This window comes from Oryzias latipes, chromosome 11, assembly GCF_002234675.1.
Source record: "Oryzias latipes chromosome 11, ASM223467v1".
Taxonomy (NCBI): domain Eukaryota; kingdom Metazoa; phylum Chordata; class Actinopteri; order Beloniformes; family Adrianichthyidae; genus Oryzias; species Oryzias latipes.
Genome location: NC_019869.2, coordinates 6,831,334 through 6,851,359, shown reverse-complemented (window position 1 = coordinate 6,851,359; position 20,026 = coordinate 6,831,334). Strand labels below are relative to the sequence as shown.

General features: G+C 39.2%; 5 gene segments (V, D, J or C); 2 read left to right on the top strand and 3 right to left on the bottom strand.

Moving 5' to 3' along the window:
• Positions 1-1,774: 1,774 nt before the first annotated feature.
• LOC110015870 lies at positions 1,775-2,463 on the bottom strand. The segment is given in 2 exon segments: positions 1,775-2,103; positions 2,269-2,463. Coding segments are annotated over 2 exon segments (360 nt in total).
• Positions 2,464-2,554: 91 nt separating this feature from the next.
• Positions 2,555-4,614, top strand: LOC101175577. The segment is given in 3 exon segments: positions 2,555-2,559; positions 3,069-3,205; positions 4,178-4,614. Coding segments are annotated over 3 exon segments (453 nt in total).
• Positions 4,615-5,110: 496 nt separating this feature from the next.
• LOC111948163 lies at positions 5,111-5,788 on the bottom strand. The segment is given in 2 exon segments: positions 5,111-5,461; positions 5,569-5,788. Coding segments are annotated over 2 exon segments (375 nt in total).
• Positions 5,789-7,314: 1,526 nt separating this feature from the next.
• Positions 7,315-20,026, top strand: part of LOC101174112 — a 33,386-nt gene continuing 20,674 nt past the window's right edge. Inside the window, 2 exon segments of the C gene segment in view lie at positions 7,315-7,319; positions 8,524-8,630. Coding sequence covers positions 7,315-7,319; positions 8,524-8,630 — 112 coding nt within the window.
• Positions 11,534-12,210, bottom strand: LOC110015873. The segment is given in 2 exon segments: positions 11,534-11,890; positions 12,056-12,210. Coding segments are annotated over 2 exon segments (357 nt in total).

Here is a 20,026-nt window from a genome sequence, read left to right as displayed (position 1 = left end):
TGCCTGACTCCATGCCTGACTCCATGCCTGACTCCATGCCTGACTCCATGCCTGACCCCATGCCTGACCCCATGCCTGACTCCATGCCTGACCCCATGCCTGACCCCATGCCTGACCCCACGCCTGACCCTCCGGCCGACTCCACGCCTGACCCGCCGGCCGACTCCACGCCTGACCGGCCGGCCGACTCCACGCCTGACCGGCCGGCCGACTCCACGCCTGACCCGCCAGAGCTCGATGACTGGCCCGACCCACCAACCAACTGCTGGCAGAAGAGCTCCCACAGCCCCAAACCAGCACCCCACCACCACCCAGGAGTTCTGGGCACCCCCCACCCCAACCCAAGGTACGAGCTAGGACCCCCCAAAGTCAGCCACCCACCTCGCCCATGGTTGGTCCAGGAGAGGGGGCCAGCCATCCCCATCCAGGAGGAAGACACCAGTGGAAGAGGGGCGTCCACAAGAAGTGTTGTGAACATAGCCCGACCAGGCTCGCCCACATTTGGAAATTTGGTGAGGCCCAGCACTAAGGGGCAATGACCAGAACCCACACCACACGGGCACAGACCCCTCCCCCCTCCGGCTCAGATGTAATTTGTTGGTCTTGCCAGAGAACTCAGGGATCCCTCTCCCTGCGCGGAGAAAGGGCTTCCGGGTCCAGGAAGCCAGCACCCAGGGAACACGGCCGCCGTTGCCAAGGGCCTGGTACCCCCTACCAGGGATGGGGTAGGGGACAGATGCTCCGAGGTCCCACCTTCCTTGTGAAATGCATGTGTGTGTGTTTGTGAGGGCGTGTGTGTGCATGTATGTGTTTGTGTTGGAGTGTATATTTTGAGGGGTAAAGGGTGTGTGGACTATAAGGGGGTGCAGTTAAAATTGGCGGGTAGGGCACTGAGAGGACATCTCCTGATTACTCACAGTGATGTCCAATCACCCTCCTCACCAAGGGCCCTAAATGTCTAAGGTGAGAAGAAGAAAGAAATGATTTTCATTCGAGACAGCTTTCAGCTGTAATGGATTTTACTATTGATAGAAAAAAGAATCAGGACACCTGAAGAATCATCATGAAAGTGTGGCTCACAAATACGTTTAGTGGACATGGAGTGGGTTTACCCAAAAACTGTGAAGTGGTTCCAAAATAGGGAAGATTTATGATTAGAGACATTTACTGTTAGTTATGAAAAACTCACATAAAGGCTTTGGTTCAGAGTCTGGACCACACAAACTGTCAGGGGATCACACAGAGATCACAGTGACGGAAGATTCAGTAAATAAAGGAAACGTTCACGAACGGCTGTTTGTTTTTGTAAAGTTTGATGAAACAGAAGTCAAAGAAAATGTTTGTGACTCATCAAATAAAAATAAACTCAACATGACACAAGGAAACATTTAAAAATATGGCTGAAATGTTTTGAGGGGAGGTAAGTGAGGTGAGGATTTGAACATTTCAATACGTTTTTGACAGAAAAGAGGTCAAATGATCAGTTTCAGTTCATTTTTGTGGGTTAACTGACCATAAAACTGACAGCTTGATGCAGTTGAACCTGAACTACTGGTTTTAAAATAATACAATAATACATTTCAGAGATGAATACTTATAGTGTTTGTGAGTTCAATGAAGACTGTTTTGCATAAATTGTTTTACATCTGAGTTAATAATGAATAAAATAATTGTTACATCTAAAAACCAAAACTTAAAATTAATGTCTTTGGTGTGTTTGTCTGGAAATCCTCTGCTTCAGTGCAGCTGTAGATCAGTTCCTATTTAGCGTTCTAGGTTTTTGTACGACTGTTTTTCACTGTGTGAACGGGAAGCTGTTGTGCTGCTGACAGTAATAAACTCCTGAATCTTCAGGCTGAACTCTGCTGATGGTCAGAGTGAAATCAGTCTGAACTGCAGTTGCACTGAAACGATCTGGAACACCAGACTGACGTTCTGTAGTATCAGCTATCAGGAGTTTAGGAGCTTCTCCAGGTTTCTGAAGATACCAGTTAATGTCATCACCAATGAGTTTGCTGGATTTACATCTGATGGACACAGTCTGTCCTTCAACAACAGACTGAGCTCCAGGAGTCTGAGTGATGAGGATTTCTTCTGATGAAGCTGAAAACAGAAAAAAGAAGAATTATTGAGACAAAAACACATTGAAGTAAATTGAAGAAGAAGAAGCTCAGTGCTGCTAGTTTCAGTGTTTCTCCATCACAGCAGAACATCATTGTGGAGAACCTGGTTGCTGCTTGAAGCAAAGCTTCCAGAAGACAGTCTCACCCTGAACGAGGAGCTCCAGGGTGAAGAGCAGCAGAGTCAGTGACATCATCATTGTGCTGCGGGCGAGTCAGTGTCTCTGAAAGGTCTGGACGGCCACTGATCAACACTGAGCTTTAACTGCTGGAAGCAGAGAGGCAGCACACATATGCAAACACACTGAATCAGTCAGAAGCTGCAGTTCTCCACATGTCATCAGGATTCCTGCACACTCACACTATTCTACACAAATAAACACACAAACATTTAATTGTTATTTATCTAGGAATCTGTACAAGACATAACAAAAATGAAGTGCAATTAATTTTATTTGAAGAAGCAGCATGAAGCCTAGAGTAAAAATAATCCAAAGAAAATAACTAATTACTCCATTTATCATAACGTGGAGAAAAACATGACAGTTTGCAGAGAACAGCAGGATAGTGAAACTCTCCCAAAAAACAAATAATTGAAAGAAAATCTAGAGATATGAATCTAAATGCAAGAAAGAAAAATAACTATAACGTTGTTTTCTGTTAATCAAAGTATTTAATACTGGATTCTTTCATACTTTTACTAGTTTTATAACATAGTTAATCGTGCATTTTTGCACAATTAATCAAAATGATATATTTTTTGTAGTTTTGTTTGAGGCAGCTTTCAATCTTTCAATCAAATTTTCTGGTTGTGCTTTAATGTGATTATATTTACAACTTTGTGATTCATTAGAAAGGTTTAAAATTAATACACAGTTTAATTACAACTCAACAACTAAATACAATTTACACTGCGACAATAAAATGAATTATTTTTAGATTTTCTGTCATCATTTCAGTTGAGTTTGTTTGTTTCAGAGTCAGAGAGCGTGTCTCTGTACAGTCAGAGGTTTTTGTACGACGCTTCAATCAGTTTGTATCACTGTGGTACACGTTTGGTGGAGGAACCAGACTGGAGTTTGGAAGTAAGTAGATCTTTTTGTTGCTTTTTCTGTATTCGTGTCTTATTTCTTTCTTTCATTGATTCTGAGTTACTAGTAAATTACTGTATAAAAATGACATTTGATTATTTTTGGTAAATTATTTTTTTTTTTATAAGCAGACTTAGTTTGTGTGAAACTTGAAAATATTAAAATTGTGTTTTCTAATATAAAATAAATCATAATTTCCATGTGAATCAAGAAATTAGAAATATTTAGTTTAAATTGAAACAGCAGGAAAGAAAGTCTCTGTAGAGTCAGAGGTTTTTGTAAAACACATTAGTCAGTTTGTATCACAGTTGGGAACTTTTGGTGGAAGAACCAGACTGGAATAAATGTTTAAATATTACCTGAAGAAACATTTTGCTATAGTTTCAGTTTTTTTCAATTAAAACTGAACTGATTTTTAGTCAAAAGATTTCAACTTAAAAAAAATTGTATTTGATTACAAAATGTGCTATAAACATTGTGTGTTAAAAAAAAAGTATGTGGTCATGTGGTCATAGTGTATTTAAAGGCAGTTTTTACTCACATCATTTTCTTTCTGGACGAATGTTTGGACATCTGATATTTCAGAAAATGTAATTGTTATTCAAAGGATTTTCTGACAGAAAACTTTAATGATTGTTATGATTTTGTCCTAATTTCTACATTTCTTTAATGTATAATGAAGCTTTTTAAAGACATTCAGTCCAAACTTGTTTTCTTCATAAAGATGCATCTGCTCTTTTTCTAACCCAGTTTGACATTTTTCAGTAGAAACTGAAGTTTGTCTTGTTGCTGATCTGCATGAGAGATTTCTTCAAGGAAGTGAAACAATGTGTGAATCAATGACTGATGGAGCAGAAAAACACCTGAACACAAACCTTCATCAAACTGAAACCACTGCATCCAATGAGAGCTTTTTGATTGACAGCTGTGTGGTTCCTGTCCTCTAAGCTGATTGGTGTCTCCTAGGTGATGCCTCGCCCTTGCTGACAGTGCTGTCCCCCTCCACGAAGGAGCTGCAGCAGGGGAAGGCCACACTCATGTGTGTGGCCAACAAGGGCTTCCCCTCAGACTGGACTCTGTCCTGGGAGGTGGTCGGCAGCAGCAGCTGGGAGGAGAGCAGGAGCCCCGGGGTGCTGCAGAAGGACGGCCTCTACAGCTGGAGCAGCACCCTGAGGCTCTCTGCAGACCAGTGGGAGAAGGTGACCTGTCAGGCCAAGAGAGGATCCAAGGATCCAGTCTTAGAGACTTTCAGGAGAGACCAGTGCTCCCAGTCCTGAACTGGAACTATGACTACAAATCTGTTTTCTATGCAGTTCTTCTTTTCCATTCTTTTTCTTAAACTCTTTTGACTTGTTACAGTTTTTGTGGGAAAATGTATCTGAAAATAAAAAGAGCTTTTGCCAACTGATTTCCTTCCATGACTCTCTTTTGTGACAGAAGCAAACTCATATTGTATTTGAGACAATGAATAATAATGAAAATTATTCTTTAGTGTTCTGCAAAAATATGAAATGAAAATCTAATAGCTTACCAAAACAAAAAGAAGTGTGCTTTTGAATTGCACTCATTTAGCAGTTTGTTGTTTGATTTTCTAATCTTTCAAAAACAAAAAAATCTAATGTATCTTTTTGTGCTGCTGATTGAATAAATTTACACTTTTTTTTTTTTTTTTCAAAATATGAAAACATTTATATGTGATCAATAAATTAATGGCAGATTTAACAATATTATCTCGCTTAAACTGGGTTTATAAGACTACTGAAGAAAATTAGGAACAAATCTGGTAACATTAAGTATCATTGTGTTTGTGTGTTTGTTAGAATGGATGTTCAGTGAAGTGTTTCAGTGTCTGCAGCATCTTCCAGCTGCAGCAGTCAGTTCAGTTTCTGTTCAGTCAGAATGAGGGAGGTTTTTGTACGACTGTTTTTCACTGTGTGAACACCCACTGACTGTTGATGTAGTGAAGACTCTGACAGTAATAAACTGCTGCATCTTCAGCCTGAATTCCACTGATGGTCAGAGTGAAATCAGAGTTTGATCCACCATCTGTAAAACGAGTTGGAGTCCCTGATACTCTGCTGCCAACATAGTAGAACAGTAGTTTAGGAGATTCTCCATCTTTCTGTTGGTACCAGGCTAAATTGTTGTTGCCATTAACATCCTGACTGGTTCTACATGAGATGGAGACAGATCCTCTCACAGCAGAGCTCACTGCTCCAGGCTGAGTCACTGTGACCTGTCCTCTGGACTCTGAGGATACAGAGACAGAAACAGAAAGCAGCTTCATGCTTTTGTGGCCTTCATTTCAGAGGGACGGATGTTCATAGAGGAGAGGAGTTGGATTCTCTGGACTTTACCTGTGAAGCAGCAGCAGAGGAGAGTCCAGATGAGGACGCAGATCACAGTCATGTTTTGGATGAGGATGATGATGAGGAGGATTTCTGTGTCTTCTGCTGTGATGAAGGACAGCTGTCAGTCATCCAGTCTTCAACTCTCAGGACTATAAAGTCTCCCAGAGCACTGGAGCATGGAGCTGCTGATGCAAAGTGTCTCTATGGAAATGCGACCACTGACTCCAACAGGAATATGGATCATTTTTATAGTTAGAATCATTTTTAATTATTTCTTATTGTAGCATTTGGGACATTTTTGACAGTTTGAAGAAATAAACTAATCTGTGGAAGATAAGTTAAAAGGAATTAATAAAAAAATGTTTGAATTAGACAGAAGTGTCAAACGCAACAAACTAAATAACGTAAAATAAATTTTTGTTTACTTCAGTTTAGTGAAGCTACTATTTAAAATCCTGCTGATGAATAATGATTTTGATTTTTTTTTACTTTTCCTGTCAAACAGCTGGGCAAACTGATGAGAGCTGAAGGCCTCTCGTGTTGGACATAATTTACTTTAACAATAGAGGTTATGAATTTTCTGGAAAAAAAACAGAGATGTGTCTGAATAAACCCTTTTTGTTATCGAGGCCAATCTTTATTCATTTTAATCATATTTGAAAATCTTTTGTGTTGGACCGGACGGAAAAGAAAAGGAGGGAAAAAGAGAGAGGGATGTTAGAGAGGGGTGGGGTAGAAAGGTGATTATTGAAAGGGAATGGGGGTAAAACCATGAAGCAGCATAAAGCAACGAGTTTCCGGATGGCTGTACTTGTTACGGTTAGGTTCAGATGTAATACAGGTCTATAGGGGCGGGGCTTGTCCACACACACACTCAAATGTTACGAACATACCTGTTGGCTCAAAAGTGTCCACATGTCAACATGTACACAACACAGATATTGTTCACACACGCACACCTATGCATTCAAACCAACTAGTATGAAATATTTCATTCAATCACACAAACTTTTAGTGTAAAGGTGAGCTAACACCTGTGCTCTTGTGAGTGTTTATGTTCCTCTTAAATGTATAATGGAATGTAAAAAGAAGGAGGGAGAGTGCATAGCCATTCCCACACTAAGACCCCTGCCGCAGCAGCAGCTAGAACCCCCCAACACCCGCACAGTAGCAGATAGAGAACAACCACCCCCACATCCGCCACCCAGGCCAGGGCCACCAGGACTGCCACGGGGGCCCCCAAAGCCAGAGAGCAGGGTGTCATGGGGGGACAGAGAGTGCAGCTTCAGCCCAACCAGGAGAGCCCTCCGGCGCACGGGACCCCACCCCAGAAGAGCTCCCACAGCCCCAGACCAGCACCCCACCACCACCCAGGAGTTCTGGGCACCCCCCCACCCCAACCAAAGGTACGAGCTAGGACCCCCCAAGGCAGCCACCCACCACGCCCATGGTTGGTCCAGGAGAGGGGGCCAGCAATCCCCATCCAGGAGGAAGACACCAGTGGAGGAGGGGCGTCCACAAGAAGTGTTGTGAACATGGCCCGACTAGGCTCGCCCACATTTGGAAATTTGGTGAGGCCCACACCACACGGGCACAGACCCCTCCCCCCTCCGGCTCAGATGTGATGTCTTGGTCTTGCCAGAGAACTCAGGGATCCCTCTCCCTGCGCAGAGAAAGGGCTTCCGTGTCCAGGAAGCGGGCACCCGGGGAACACGGCCGCCGTTGCCAAGGGCCTGGTACCCCCTACCAGGGATGGGGTAGGGGACAGATGCTCCGAGGTCCCACCTGCTTTGTGAAATGCATGTGTGTGTGTTTGTGAGGGCGTGTGTGTGCATGTATGTGTTTGTGTTGGAGTGTATATTTAGAGGGGTAAAGGGTGTGTGGACTATAAGGGGGTGCAGTTAAAATTGGCGGGTAGGGCACTGAGAGGACATCTCCTGATTACTCACAGCGATGTCCAATCACCCTCCCCACCAAGGGCCCTAAATGTCTAAGGTGAGAAGAAGAAAAAAATGATTTTCATTCGAGACAGCTTTGAGCTGTAATGGATTTCAATTTTGATGGAAAAAAGACTCAGGACACCTGAAGAATCATCATGAAAGTGTGGCTCACAAATACATTTAGTGGACATGGAGTTGGTTTACCCAAAAACAGGGAAGTGGTTCCAAAATAGGAACGATTTATGATTAGAGACATTTACTGTTAGTTATGAAAAACTCACAACTCACAAGGCTTTGGTTCAGAGTCTGGACCACGCAAACTGTCAGGGGATCACACAGAGATCACAGTGACGGAAGATTCAGTAAATAAAGGAAACGTTCACGAACGGCTGTTTGTTTTTGTATAGTTTGATGAAACAGAAGTCAAAGAAAATCTTTGTGACTCATCAAATCAAAATAAACTCAACATGACACAAGGAAACATTTAAAAATATGGCTGAAATGTTTTGAGGGGAGGTAAGTGAGGTGAGGATTTGAACATTTCAATACGTTTTTGACAGAAAAGAGGTCAAATGATCAGTTTCAGTTCATTTTTGTGGGTTAACTGACCATAAAACTGACAGCTTGATGCAGTTGAACCTGAACTACTGGTTTTAAAATAATACAATAATACATTTCAGAGATGAATACTTATAGTGTTTGTGAGTTCAATGAAGACTGTTTTGCATAAATTGTTTTACATCTGAGTTAATAATGAGTAAAATAATTGTTACATCTAAAAACCAAAACTTAAAATTAATGTCTTTGGTGTGTTTGTCTGGAAATCCTCTGCTTCAGTGCGGCTGTAGATCAGTTCCTATTTAGCGTTCTAGGTTTTTGTACGACTGTGTTTCACTGTGTGAACGGGAAGCTGTTATGCTGCTGACAGTAATAAACTGTAATATACAATTTACATTGTAACAATAAACTGTATTATTTTTAGATTTTCTGTCATCATTTAAGTTGAGTTTGTTTGTTTCAGAGTCAGAGAGCGTGTCTCTGTACAGTCAGAGGTTTTTGCACGACGCTTCAATCAGTTTGTATCACTGTGGTACACGTTTGGTGGAGGAACCAGACTGGTGATTGACTGTAAGTACTTTTGATTCATTATAAACACTTCAACTTTTGGTCTCATTAACATTTTTTAATAATATTCTAAACTCAATGTATTTCTTTAAGGTAAGATAAATTGTTTTAATAGTTAATTTAGTTCTAAAAAAGAGGAAATCTTTCAAAAATGTATCTGTAAATGCAATTTAAAATGTTATTATTGAAGTTTTACTTTTACTTTAAGTCTCTGCTGTTATCAAACATTAAACTGTGATTCAGTCATGACATCTGTAAATTATGACTATAAATCTGTTTTCTATGCAGTTCTTCTTTTATTCTTTTTATCAAACTTTTTTTGACTTGTTACAGTTTCAGTAGAAAAATTATCTGCAAATAAAAAGAGCTTTTGCCAACTGATTTCATTCAATGACTCTATTTTTGTACAGAAGCAAACTCATAGTTTTATTGTGATAAATTTGTTGAGGAATAAAAACACAGTGAATCATATGGAGACTTCGCTCCAATTTAAAAAAAAAATCTTTCGATTTTTTTGCCTTTTAAGGTGATGCTAAATTAGGTTTTGTCCATTGGCATGTTGCTAATTAATGACATACAGCCTGAAGATGTTAAAGAGTTTGTTAAAAGCAACTAAATATCTAACATTTGCTTTGAAGGACGAGGTTTGCTAAACTCAGGAGTTCAAAATTTCTATTTTGACCTGTTATAATAAATACAGTAGCAGTCAAAAGCTTGGACCCACTTGTTCTTGAAAGAACACACATGAACACATAAACTATACACATTTCTTTTCAACAATTTCATAAGATGAACGGATCCTTTTTAGTTAACGTCAGGACATTTCTCAGCAATCATCAGCTTGTTTTACTGTTGTTAACACAAACTCTACCCAGCAACCAAACTGCATAACTAGACACTTAAATGTATCTAGAAAATAACTATTCCTTTGTACAGGAAATTGGAATAACATTGTATTTCTGCATTTTCTAATCAAATGCTTCTTTTTGTGCTGCAGATTGAATAAAAATTTTTTTATTCCAAACTATGAAAACATAAATATGTTTTTTATAAATTATTTATACAATTTAACAATACTATTTGTCTTAAACTGTTTCCTAAAGACTACTGAAAAAAATTGAGAACAAATCTGGTCATTAAGTGTCTGTTGTGTTTGTGTGTTTATTAGAATAATACTAATAATGGATTGGATTTATCCACACATTTCCAGATGCTAAAGCACTTACATTGTGTCCATTATTCATTCACTCCTTGTTCATACTGGGTGATGGTAAACTACTGATGTAGCCAAAACTGCCCTAGGGCAGACTGACCGAGAAGTGGCTGCCAGTTCGCGGCTACGGTCACTTTGACCATCACCGGGACATTCATGCACATTCACACTGGAGGGTGAAGTATCATACCCAAGGATACAACATTTGACTGGAGGGAGCAGGGATCAAACTGCTGACCCTTCAATCATTGGACAACTGCTCATCTGCCTGAGCCACTGCCGCCCAAAAATTGGTGTTCAGTGAACTGTTTCAGTGTCTGCAGCATCTTCCAGCTGCAGCAGTCAGTTCAGTTTCTGTTCAGCCAGAATGAGGGAGGTTTTTGTACGACTGTTTTTCACTGTGTGAACACACCACCGCTGTGATAACTCTGACAGTAATAAACTGCTGCATCTTCAGCCTGAATTCCACTGATGGTCAGAGTGAAATCTGTTCCAGAGTTTGATCCACTGCCTGTAAAACGAGTTGGAGTCCCTGATGCTCTGCTGCTAATATAAAGAATGAGCAGTTTAGGAGTTTCTCCATCTTTCTGTTGATACCAGGCTAAACGATCACTATAAATATCCTGACTGGTTCTACATGAGATGGAGACAGATCCTCCCACAGCAGAGCTCACTGCTCCAGGCTGAGTCACTGTGACCTGTCCTCTGGACTCTGAGGATACAGAGACAGAAACAGAAAGCAGCTTCATGCTTTTGTGGCCTTCATTTCAGAGGGACGGATGTTCATAGAGGAGAGGAGTTGGATTCTCTGGACTTTACCTGTGAAGCAGCAGCAGAGGAGAGTCCAGATGAGGACGCAGATCACAGTCATGTTTTGGATGAGGAGGAGGAGGATTTCTGTGTCTTCTGCTGTGATGAAGGACAGCTGTCAGTCATCCAGTCTTCAACTCTCAGGACTATAAAGTCTCCCAGAGCACTGGAGCATGGAGCTGCTGATGCAAAGTGTCTCTATGGAAATGCTACCACTGACTCCAACAGGAATCTGAATAATGTTTAATATTTTGATTATCAGTTACATAATCATTGAAGCCCTGCAATGGACTGGCGAATTGGATGGAGGGATGAACACTGTAACTTTGTCAACTAAGTCAAATAAACTGAATTTTTTGTTTGAAATGTAAACCCAACAGAAAGTAAAATCTCTTTACTCAAAAGCACAAAGTTCACAAAATTGTTTAATGTATCGACATGTTTTACAGACGACAAATTGATATTTTGTGTTTTCTTAAAATTAATTTTATTTTTTGAAGTTTTGGTTTAATTAAAATTTCTGTATTAAGTAAAATAACAACAAAGTGGTAAAATGATCGGTTTGATTTCTTTTTCCGTGCTTTTCAGTTTGCAGCAACAGAATGACTCTGTTGTCTCTGAACTATATTAGCTTTAAATCCTGCATCAGAAAATCAGATAGAGATGAACAGTTTTATAATAATTAGTATACAGAGGAAAATTGTGCATAAACTATCTAATTGTTATTTTGTCATATTGTGCTTATTTTACATATTACTCTCAGACATAAAATATTTGGCCTTGGTTTGTAAGGAAAGATTTAAATTTTTGTCTTCACTAGTAAATGTACTTTACATGAAGCTTTGGGATGTCCAGGTGTGTGTGTGTTGTTAGTGAGCTGTATCAGTTCAGTTTCAGTTTAGTTTGACTGAAGGAGGTTTTTGTACGATTGTTTTTCACTGTGTGAACGGAAGGCTGTTACACTGCTGACAGTAATAAACTCCTGCATGTTCAGGTTCAATTCCACTGACTGTCAGAGTAAAGTCAGTTCCAGATCCACTTCCACTGAAGTGACTTGAAACACCAGACTGACGGTTTGTAGCATAATAAATCAAGAGTTTTGGGGATTCTCCGTTTTTCTGAAGGTACCAGTTAAGGCAGGTGCCAACACTTGAACTGGCTTTACATCTGATGGAGACAGTCTGTCCTTGAACTACAGACTGAGCTCCAGGAGTCTGAGTGAGGAGCTTTTCTGACGAAGCTGAAAACAGAAAAAAGAAGAATTACTGAGACAAAAACACCTTGAAGTAAATTGAAGAAGAAGCAGCTCAGTGCTGCTAGTTTCAGTGTTTCTCCATCACAGCAGAACATCATTGTAGAGAACCTGGTTGCTGCTTGAAGCAAAGCTTCCAGAAGACAGTCTCACCCTGAACGAGGAGCTCCAGGGTGAAGAGCAGCAGAGTCAGTGACATCATCATTGTGCTGCGGGCGAGTCAGTGTCTCTGAAAGGTCTGGACGGCCACTGATCAACACTGAGCTTTAACTGCTGGAAGCAGAGAGGCAGCACACATATGCAAACACACTGAATCAGTCAGAAGCTGCAGCTCTCCACATGTCATGAGGATTCCTCTAGTCTACAATCTAATTATTCTACACACACAAACACACAAACGTTTTATTTTTATTTATCTAGGAATCTGTACAACACGTAACCAAAATTAAGTGCAATTAAATTCATTTGAAGATGCAGCATGAAACCTAGAGTGCAAAAATAATTCAAACAAAATAACTAATTACTCCATTTATCATAACGTGGAGAAAAACATGACAGTAAGCAGAGAACAGCAGGACAGTGAAACTCCCCCAAAAACAAATAATTGAAAGTAAACATAAAGATATGAATATAAATGCAAGAAAGCAAAATAACTGTAAAGTTGTTTTCTGTTCATCAGAGTATTTAATACTGGATTCATTCATACTTTTACTAGTTTTATAACGTAGTTAATCATGCAGTTTACACTGAGACAATAAAACGTATTGTTTTTAGATTTACTGTCATCATTTCAGTTGAGTTTGTTTGTTTCAGAGTCAGAGAGCGTGTCTCTGTACAGTCAGAGGTTTTTGTACGACGCTTCAATCAGTTTGTATCACTGTGGTACACGTTTGGTGGAGGAACCAGACTGGAGTTTGGAAGTAAGTAGATCTTTTTGTTGCTTTTTCTGTATTCGTGTCTTATTTCCTTCTTTAATTGATCCTGACTTACTATTATACATCAAAAAAAGACATTCTATTATTTTTGGTAAAATATATATTTTTATAATAGAATTTATTCTGTGTAAAACTTGAAAATATAAAATTGAGTTGCCTTAATATTAAATAAATCAACATTTCTATATGAATCAAGAAATCTGAAATATTTAGTTTATTTATTTTGAAACAGCTGGAGAGAAAGTCTCTGTACAGTCAGAGATATTTGTAAAACAGATCAGTCTGTTTGTATCACAGTGGAAAACTTTTGGTGGAAGAACCAGACTGGAATAAATGTTTAAATATTACCTGAAAAAATATTTAGGTTGAGTTTCAGTTTTTATTGATTTGAACTAAACTAACTTTTAGTAGAATACATCAACTTAAAATAGTTTTTTGAATTAAAAACTGTGCTATTAACAGTGTGTGTTTTTTGTTGTTGTTTTTTTATCTAATGTGGTCATAGTGTAATAAAAGGCAGATTTAACTCACAAAATTGTCTTTCTGGACGGATTTTTGGAGACCTGATATTTCAGAACTTTAAATTCTTATATCAAGGATTTTCTGACAGAAAAAACTGACATAATTGTTGTGTTTTTGTCCTAATTTGTACATTTCTTTAATGTATGATGAAGCTTTTTAAAGACATTCAGTCCAAACTTGTTTTCTACATAAAGATGCATCTGCTCTTTTTCTAACCCAGTTTGACATTTTTCAGTAGAAACTGAAGTTTGTCTTGTTGCTGATCTGCATGAGAGATTTCTTCAAGGAAGTGAAACAATGTGTTAATCAATGACTGATGGAGCAGAAAAAACACCTGAACAGAAACCTTCTTCAAACTGAAACCACTGCATCCAATGAGAGCTTTCTGATTGACAGTTGTGTGGTTCCTGTCCTCTAAGCTGATTGGTGTCTCCTAGGTGATGCCTCGCCCTTGCTGACAGTGCTGTCCCCCTCCACGAAGGAGCTGCAGCAGGGGAAGGCCACACTCATGTGTGTGGCCAACAAGGGCTTCCCCTCAGACTGGACTCTGTCCTGGGAGGTGGTCGGCAGCAGCAGCAGCAGCTGGGAGGAGAGCAGGAGCCCCGGGGTGCTGCAGAAGGACGGCCTCTACAGCTGGAGCAGCACCCTGAGGCTCTCTGCAGACCAGTGGGAGAAGGTGACCTGTCAGGCCAAGAGAGGATCCAAGGATCCAGTCATAGAGACTTTCAGGAGAGACCAGTGCTCCCAGTCCTGAACTGGAACTATGACTATAAATCTGTTTTTCTGTGCAGTTCTTGTTTTATTCTTTTTCTTAAACTCTTTTGACTTACAGTTTCTGTAGGAAAATGTATCTGCAAATAAAAAGAGCTTTTGCCAACTGATTTCCTTCCATGACTAACTTTTGTGACAGAAGCAAACTCATATTTTATTGTGAATAATAAAATAAATAGTAACACATAGGACACTAGACTTTTTTCTAATTATTTGAAAATTATTATTCAGTGTTCTGCAAAAAATATGAATTGTATACGAAGTCTAATAATACCTTACCAAAACAAAAAGAAGTGTGCTTTTGAATTGCACTTATTTAGCAGTTTGTTGTTTGATTTTCTAATCTTTCAAAAACAAAAAAATCTAATGTCTCTTTTTGTGCTGCAGATTGAATAAAATTAAACTTTTTTGGGTTTTTTTGCAAAATATGAAAACATTTATATGTGATCAATAAATTAATGGCAGATTTAACAATATTATCTTGCTTAAACTGGTTCTATAAGACTACTGCAGAAAATAAGGAACAAATCTGGTACATTGGGTGTCTATAGTGTTTGTGTGTTTGTTAGAATGGATGTTCAGTGAACTGTTTCAGTGTCTGCAGCATCTTCCAGCTGCAGCAGTCAGTTCAGTTTCTGTTCAGTCAGAATGAGGGAGGTTTTTGTACGACTGTTTTTCACTGTGTGAACGTCCACAGACTGTTGATGACATGAAAACTCTGACAGTAATAAACTGCAGCATCTTCAGCCTGAATTCCACTGATGCTCAGAGTGAAATCAGAGTTTGATCCACTGCCTGTAAAACGACTTGGAGTCCCTGATGCTCGATTGCTAGCATAGTAAATTAGTAGTTTAGGAGATTCTCCATCTTTCTGTTGGTACCAGGCTAAATAGTTGTTGCCATGAACATCCTGACTGGTTGTACATGAGATGGAGACAGATCCTCCCACAGCAGAGCTCACTGCTCCAGGCTGAGTCACTGTGACCTGTCCTCTGGACTCTGAGGATACAGAGACAGAAACAGAAAGCAGCTTCATGCTTTTGTGGCCTTCATTTCAGAGGGACGGATGTTCATAGAGGAGAGGAGTTGGATTCTCTGGACTTTACCTGTGAAGCAGCAGCAGAGGAGAGTCCAGATGAGGACGCAGATCACAGTCATGTTTTGGATGAGGAGGAGGAGGAGGAGGAAGAGGAGGATTTCTGTGTCTTCTGCTGTGATGAAGGACAGCTGTCAGTCATCCAGTCTTCAACTCTCAGGACTATAAAGTCTCCCAGAGCACTGGAGCATGGAGCTGCTGATGCAAAGTGTCTCTATGGAAATGCTACCACTGACTCCAACAGGAATCTGGAGAATTGTCAATACAAATTCTCTGCAAGTACAACTTTTTAACAAAATTTTATGTTGCATTGATTTTTTGAATCCTTTCATCTCTTATTTTTTTAATTGGATAAAAATAGAGTTGCTGTGAGCCCCATTTAAACATCACAAACATAAATTTGTTTACTCTCATAAGTGGAAATCTGTTATTTTATAATCATTTTATCATCAATTTTATTCACTTTTTCACATATTTTCCTAATGATCCTGATGACTAAGAAAAAACAGAAGCTGAGGAAGATGTGTCTGAGGAAGAGGCTCAGTATGAACCTGAACAAAACCAGACTTCTGATGAGAAGGACTCATATGTCAGAGATGCTGAAAGAAAAGGGCTGGACATCAAGTCAACATTTATGGTGTTATTTCCACAAAATATCAAGTCAAGTCAAGAAAAAGTGACTCCAGAACTACTAAATGTGCTGTGTTGTATATCCAAAACATCAAGTCAGTTCTCTTCAGATAATCCTTCTTGAGACGACCAAAATAGAAAAATTTCTGTCAATATAGGTTGGTTTGTTACAATCTGTCAGTTTCCTTTCGTTTTGTGTATAAATTGGCTTTGGCTCCTAGAAGGCCCCGCCTCTCTCCGTTATTCCTGTTATGTGTACAGCTGCTAGCATTTTAATTCATTTGTTTGTTCTAATAAGCTCACCTGTTTCTGTACTCTGTTTTGGAGTGTAGTTTTCGTTTGGTTCAGCTCATGTTCTTGGTTTGGCTTTGTGAGGAAACTGGATTTTCTAGAAAGGACTGTATTAATAAAAATATTAGGTTGGTTCGTTCCCTTTTTAGTTTCCAGCACACAGAAATGAATGAATGATGACTCAGAGACACAACTTAGCTTCAGTGAAGATTTACTCCGCACAAAACAGCACAGATTTGTACGCAGGGTTACAGACAGAGGAACAGGATAACAAGGTCTGAACCAGGTCTGAACAAAGACACTCAGAAAAGGGCTTGGTATATATACCTGACATTTACATATTCAAAAGATGGTCTGGTGATCTATGGTGTGAAAAACCCACCCACATGCTGTTGCAGGCTGGATACTTGAAGGTTATAAAGCTTCAAGTGTCAGATCTCTCTGATGTTCCCACAGACATTTGCCAGAGCACAAACAGCAGAACACACAAAAAGTAAAAAGGGAGGATGAGGAGAAACTGTGAGGACAATAGCTTGTTTGTGCTGTCTTAGGATGCAATATAATTTTGAGATGATAATACATGCTCAGTGAATTAAGTTTAAACCATTAGTGTAATAAAAGGTATAGGTAAATGTAATAATAGTAAAAAGGGAGTTTCTAACTATTCTATTTCTAATTATTCCTAACAGGCTTGTTATGTGGAACCTGTGGATAAATTTAAGCATTCACCTCACTACTCTTGGCTCTTCATTCCTGCAATTGGGTCATCAAGATACCCCCGTAACAAGGTTTGGACCTGTAACCCCACACTTGGGCCTACTATTAATTACTATAAATATAGAATAAAAAATATATTTGTGTTGGTTAGGTTTATCTAATAAAACTTTATCAGATATAGATATTGTAATTACCCATTTTATTACAATAGAAAATATAATAAATTAAATTAGGTTGTTTTTGTAATTGAAAACAGGTGATGTATTTCAAGATAAAAGGTCCATATTTGATCCACTAACAGTAAAGAAGAGAGCAGCTTTCTAACAAATTACAGTTTTAAAGGTTTAAAGAGGCAGTTTTTGTTTTGATGACATCAAATTACAGATAAAACAATCAGAGAAATGAGATGAAAACAGTGAAATTAGAGCAGCAGCAAATCAGTGGAGTCATTGATGGATGTGGAGATGTTTCAGTTAATGATCTCAACCCTGACAAGAAAAAGAAAACAGTCAGTCTGACCTGAAGTTAGACATAAAACTGATCATTTAGTGAATTCATCACATTAAATTTAAATGAATCATTCATCCCAACCTATATTTATAATAAAAAAAGAAACACAGCTTAAATTACATGTGTATGTGTGTGTATGTGTGTGTGTGTGTGTGTGTCTTTAATGAACTGTTTCCTTTTCTCAGTTTCTGAAGGAGGTTTTTGTACGACTGTTTTTCACTGTGTGAACACATATTGACTGTTGATGCTGAAGCCAGTCTGACAGTAATAAACTCCAGTATCTTCAGCCTGAACTCCACTGATGGTCAGAGTGTAGTCTAATCCAGAGTTTGATCCACTGAAACGATCAGAAACTCCAGACTGACGATTGCTTGTACAATAAAGAAGAAGTTTAGGGGCTTCTGCCCGTCTCTGAAGATACCAGTTAAAGCAGAAGTAAGGGCTTTGACTGGTTTTACATTTGATGGAGACAGTCTGTCCTTGAACTACAGACTGAGCTCCAGCAGTCTGAGTCAGCAGTTGTCCTGATGAAGCTGAAAACAATAAAAAGAGAAGAATTATTGAGACAAAAACAGCTCAAAGAAAATTGGAAAAGAAGAAACTCAGTGCTGCTAGTTTCAGTGTTTCTCCATCACAGCAGAACATCATTGTGGAGAACCTGGTTGCTGCTTGAAGCAAAGCTTCCAGAAGACAGTCTCACCCTGAACGAGGAGCTCCAGGGTGAAGAGCAGCAGAGTCAGTGACATCATCATTGTGCTGCGGGCGAGTCAGTGTCTCTGAAAGGTCTGGACGGCCACTGATCAACACTGAGCTTTAACTGCTGGAAGCAGAGAGGCAGCACACATATGCAAACACACTGAATCAGTCAGAAGCTGCAGTTCTCCACATGTCATAAGGATTCCTGCACACTCACATTATTCTACACACACAAACACACACATACACAAGCGTATTTCATTTGTCGTAAATTTTTCTGAATGACTGTGAAGCAAAATTAAATTTATTTAAATTACATGGAATGCAGCATGAAACCTATTCAAAAATAAAAAAAACTTCAACAACTAATAATGTTGTTTATTAACATGTGGAGAGAAACATGACAGTTTGCAGAGAACAACAGGACAGTGAAACTCACAAAATAAATCATATATATAAAGATATTTTAAAGATTTAAAAGTAATGGCACAAAAGCAGACTGAACTCTAAAGTTAATTTAATTAAATCAAAGTGACACAGACGTTTAGAACAGACTTCTGTAATTATGGAATATAGGGCAAAAAATAGTCCAAATGCTTTTCTTTAATTTTAAAAAGGCAATTTAACATCTTTTTAGGGATGAGGGGGTTTTGCTGTCATGTTACAATGCGGCCGGTTAATAAAAAAAATTCTAAAGCAAAAATGCAAACAAAAAATAATTAAGGTTTATTTACAACTATTTAATAAAGAAAACTAATTCTTAAAACCAAAGATTAAAAATATTTTTAGATTTTCTGCCATTTTTTTCAGTTGAGTTTGTTTGTTTCAGAGTCAGAGAGCGTGTCTCTGTACAGTCAGAGGTTTTTGTACGACGCTTCAATCAGTTTGTATCACTGTGGTGGACTTTTGGTGGAGGAACCAGACTGGATGTTGGAAGTAAGTTTATTAATTTGACATTCTAGCATCTGAACATTACCTGCAGAAAAATTTTGATCAAAGTTGAATTTAAGAGAGAAAGAAGACTAATTTTTAGCCACTATTCAACTTTTTTTAATGTTTATGTTTGTCTTAAAAGTGACATGCTGTGTTAATGGTTAATTTTGTAATATTTAGTCAGTGAGCAGTACTTCAGTTTTGTAACAAAATAGTTATGTTTGTCAGAACTTTTCTTAAGGGTTATTTTATTTCACGTTGTCTCATTTTTTTTCTATAAGACATTTCCCTAGGACACAGTGAAACTTTCATGATTGTTGCGTTTTTTTCCTAATTTGTACATCTCTTTAATGTATGATGAAGCTTTTTAAAGACATTCAGTCCAAACTTGTTTTCTTCATAAAGATGCATCTGCTCTTTTTCTAACCCAGTTTGACATTTTTCAGTAGAAACTTAAGTTTGTCTTGTTGCTGATCTGCAAGAGAGATTTCTTCAAGGAAGTGAAACAATGTGTGAATCAATGACTGATGGAGCAGAAAAACACCTGAACAGAAACCTTCTTCAAACTGAAACCACTGCATCCAATGAGAGCTTTTTGATTGACAGCTGTGTGGTTCCTGTCCTCTAAGCTGATTGGTGTCTCCTAGGTGATGCCTCGCCCTTGCTGACAGTGCTGTCCCCCTCCACGAAGGAGCTGCAGCAGGGGAAGGCCACACTCATGTGTGTGGCCAACAAGGGCTTCCCCTCAGACTGGACTCTGTCCTGGGAGGTGGTCGGCAGCAGCAGCTGGGAGGAGAGCAGGAGCCCCGGGGTGCTGCAGAAGGACGGCCTCTACAGCTGGAGCAGCACCCTGAGGCTCTCTGCAGACCAGTGGGAGAAGGTGACCTGTCAGGCCAAGAGAGGATCCAAGGATCCAGTCATAGAGACTTTCAGGAGAGACCAGTGCTCCCAGTCTTGAACTGGAATTATGACTATAAATCTGTTTTCTATGCAGTTCTTCTTTTACATTATTTTCCTAAACTC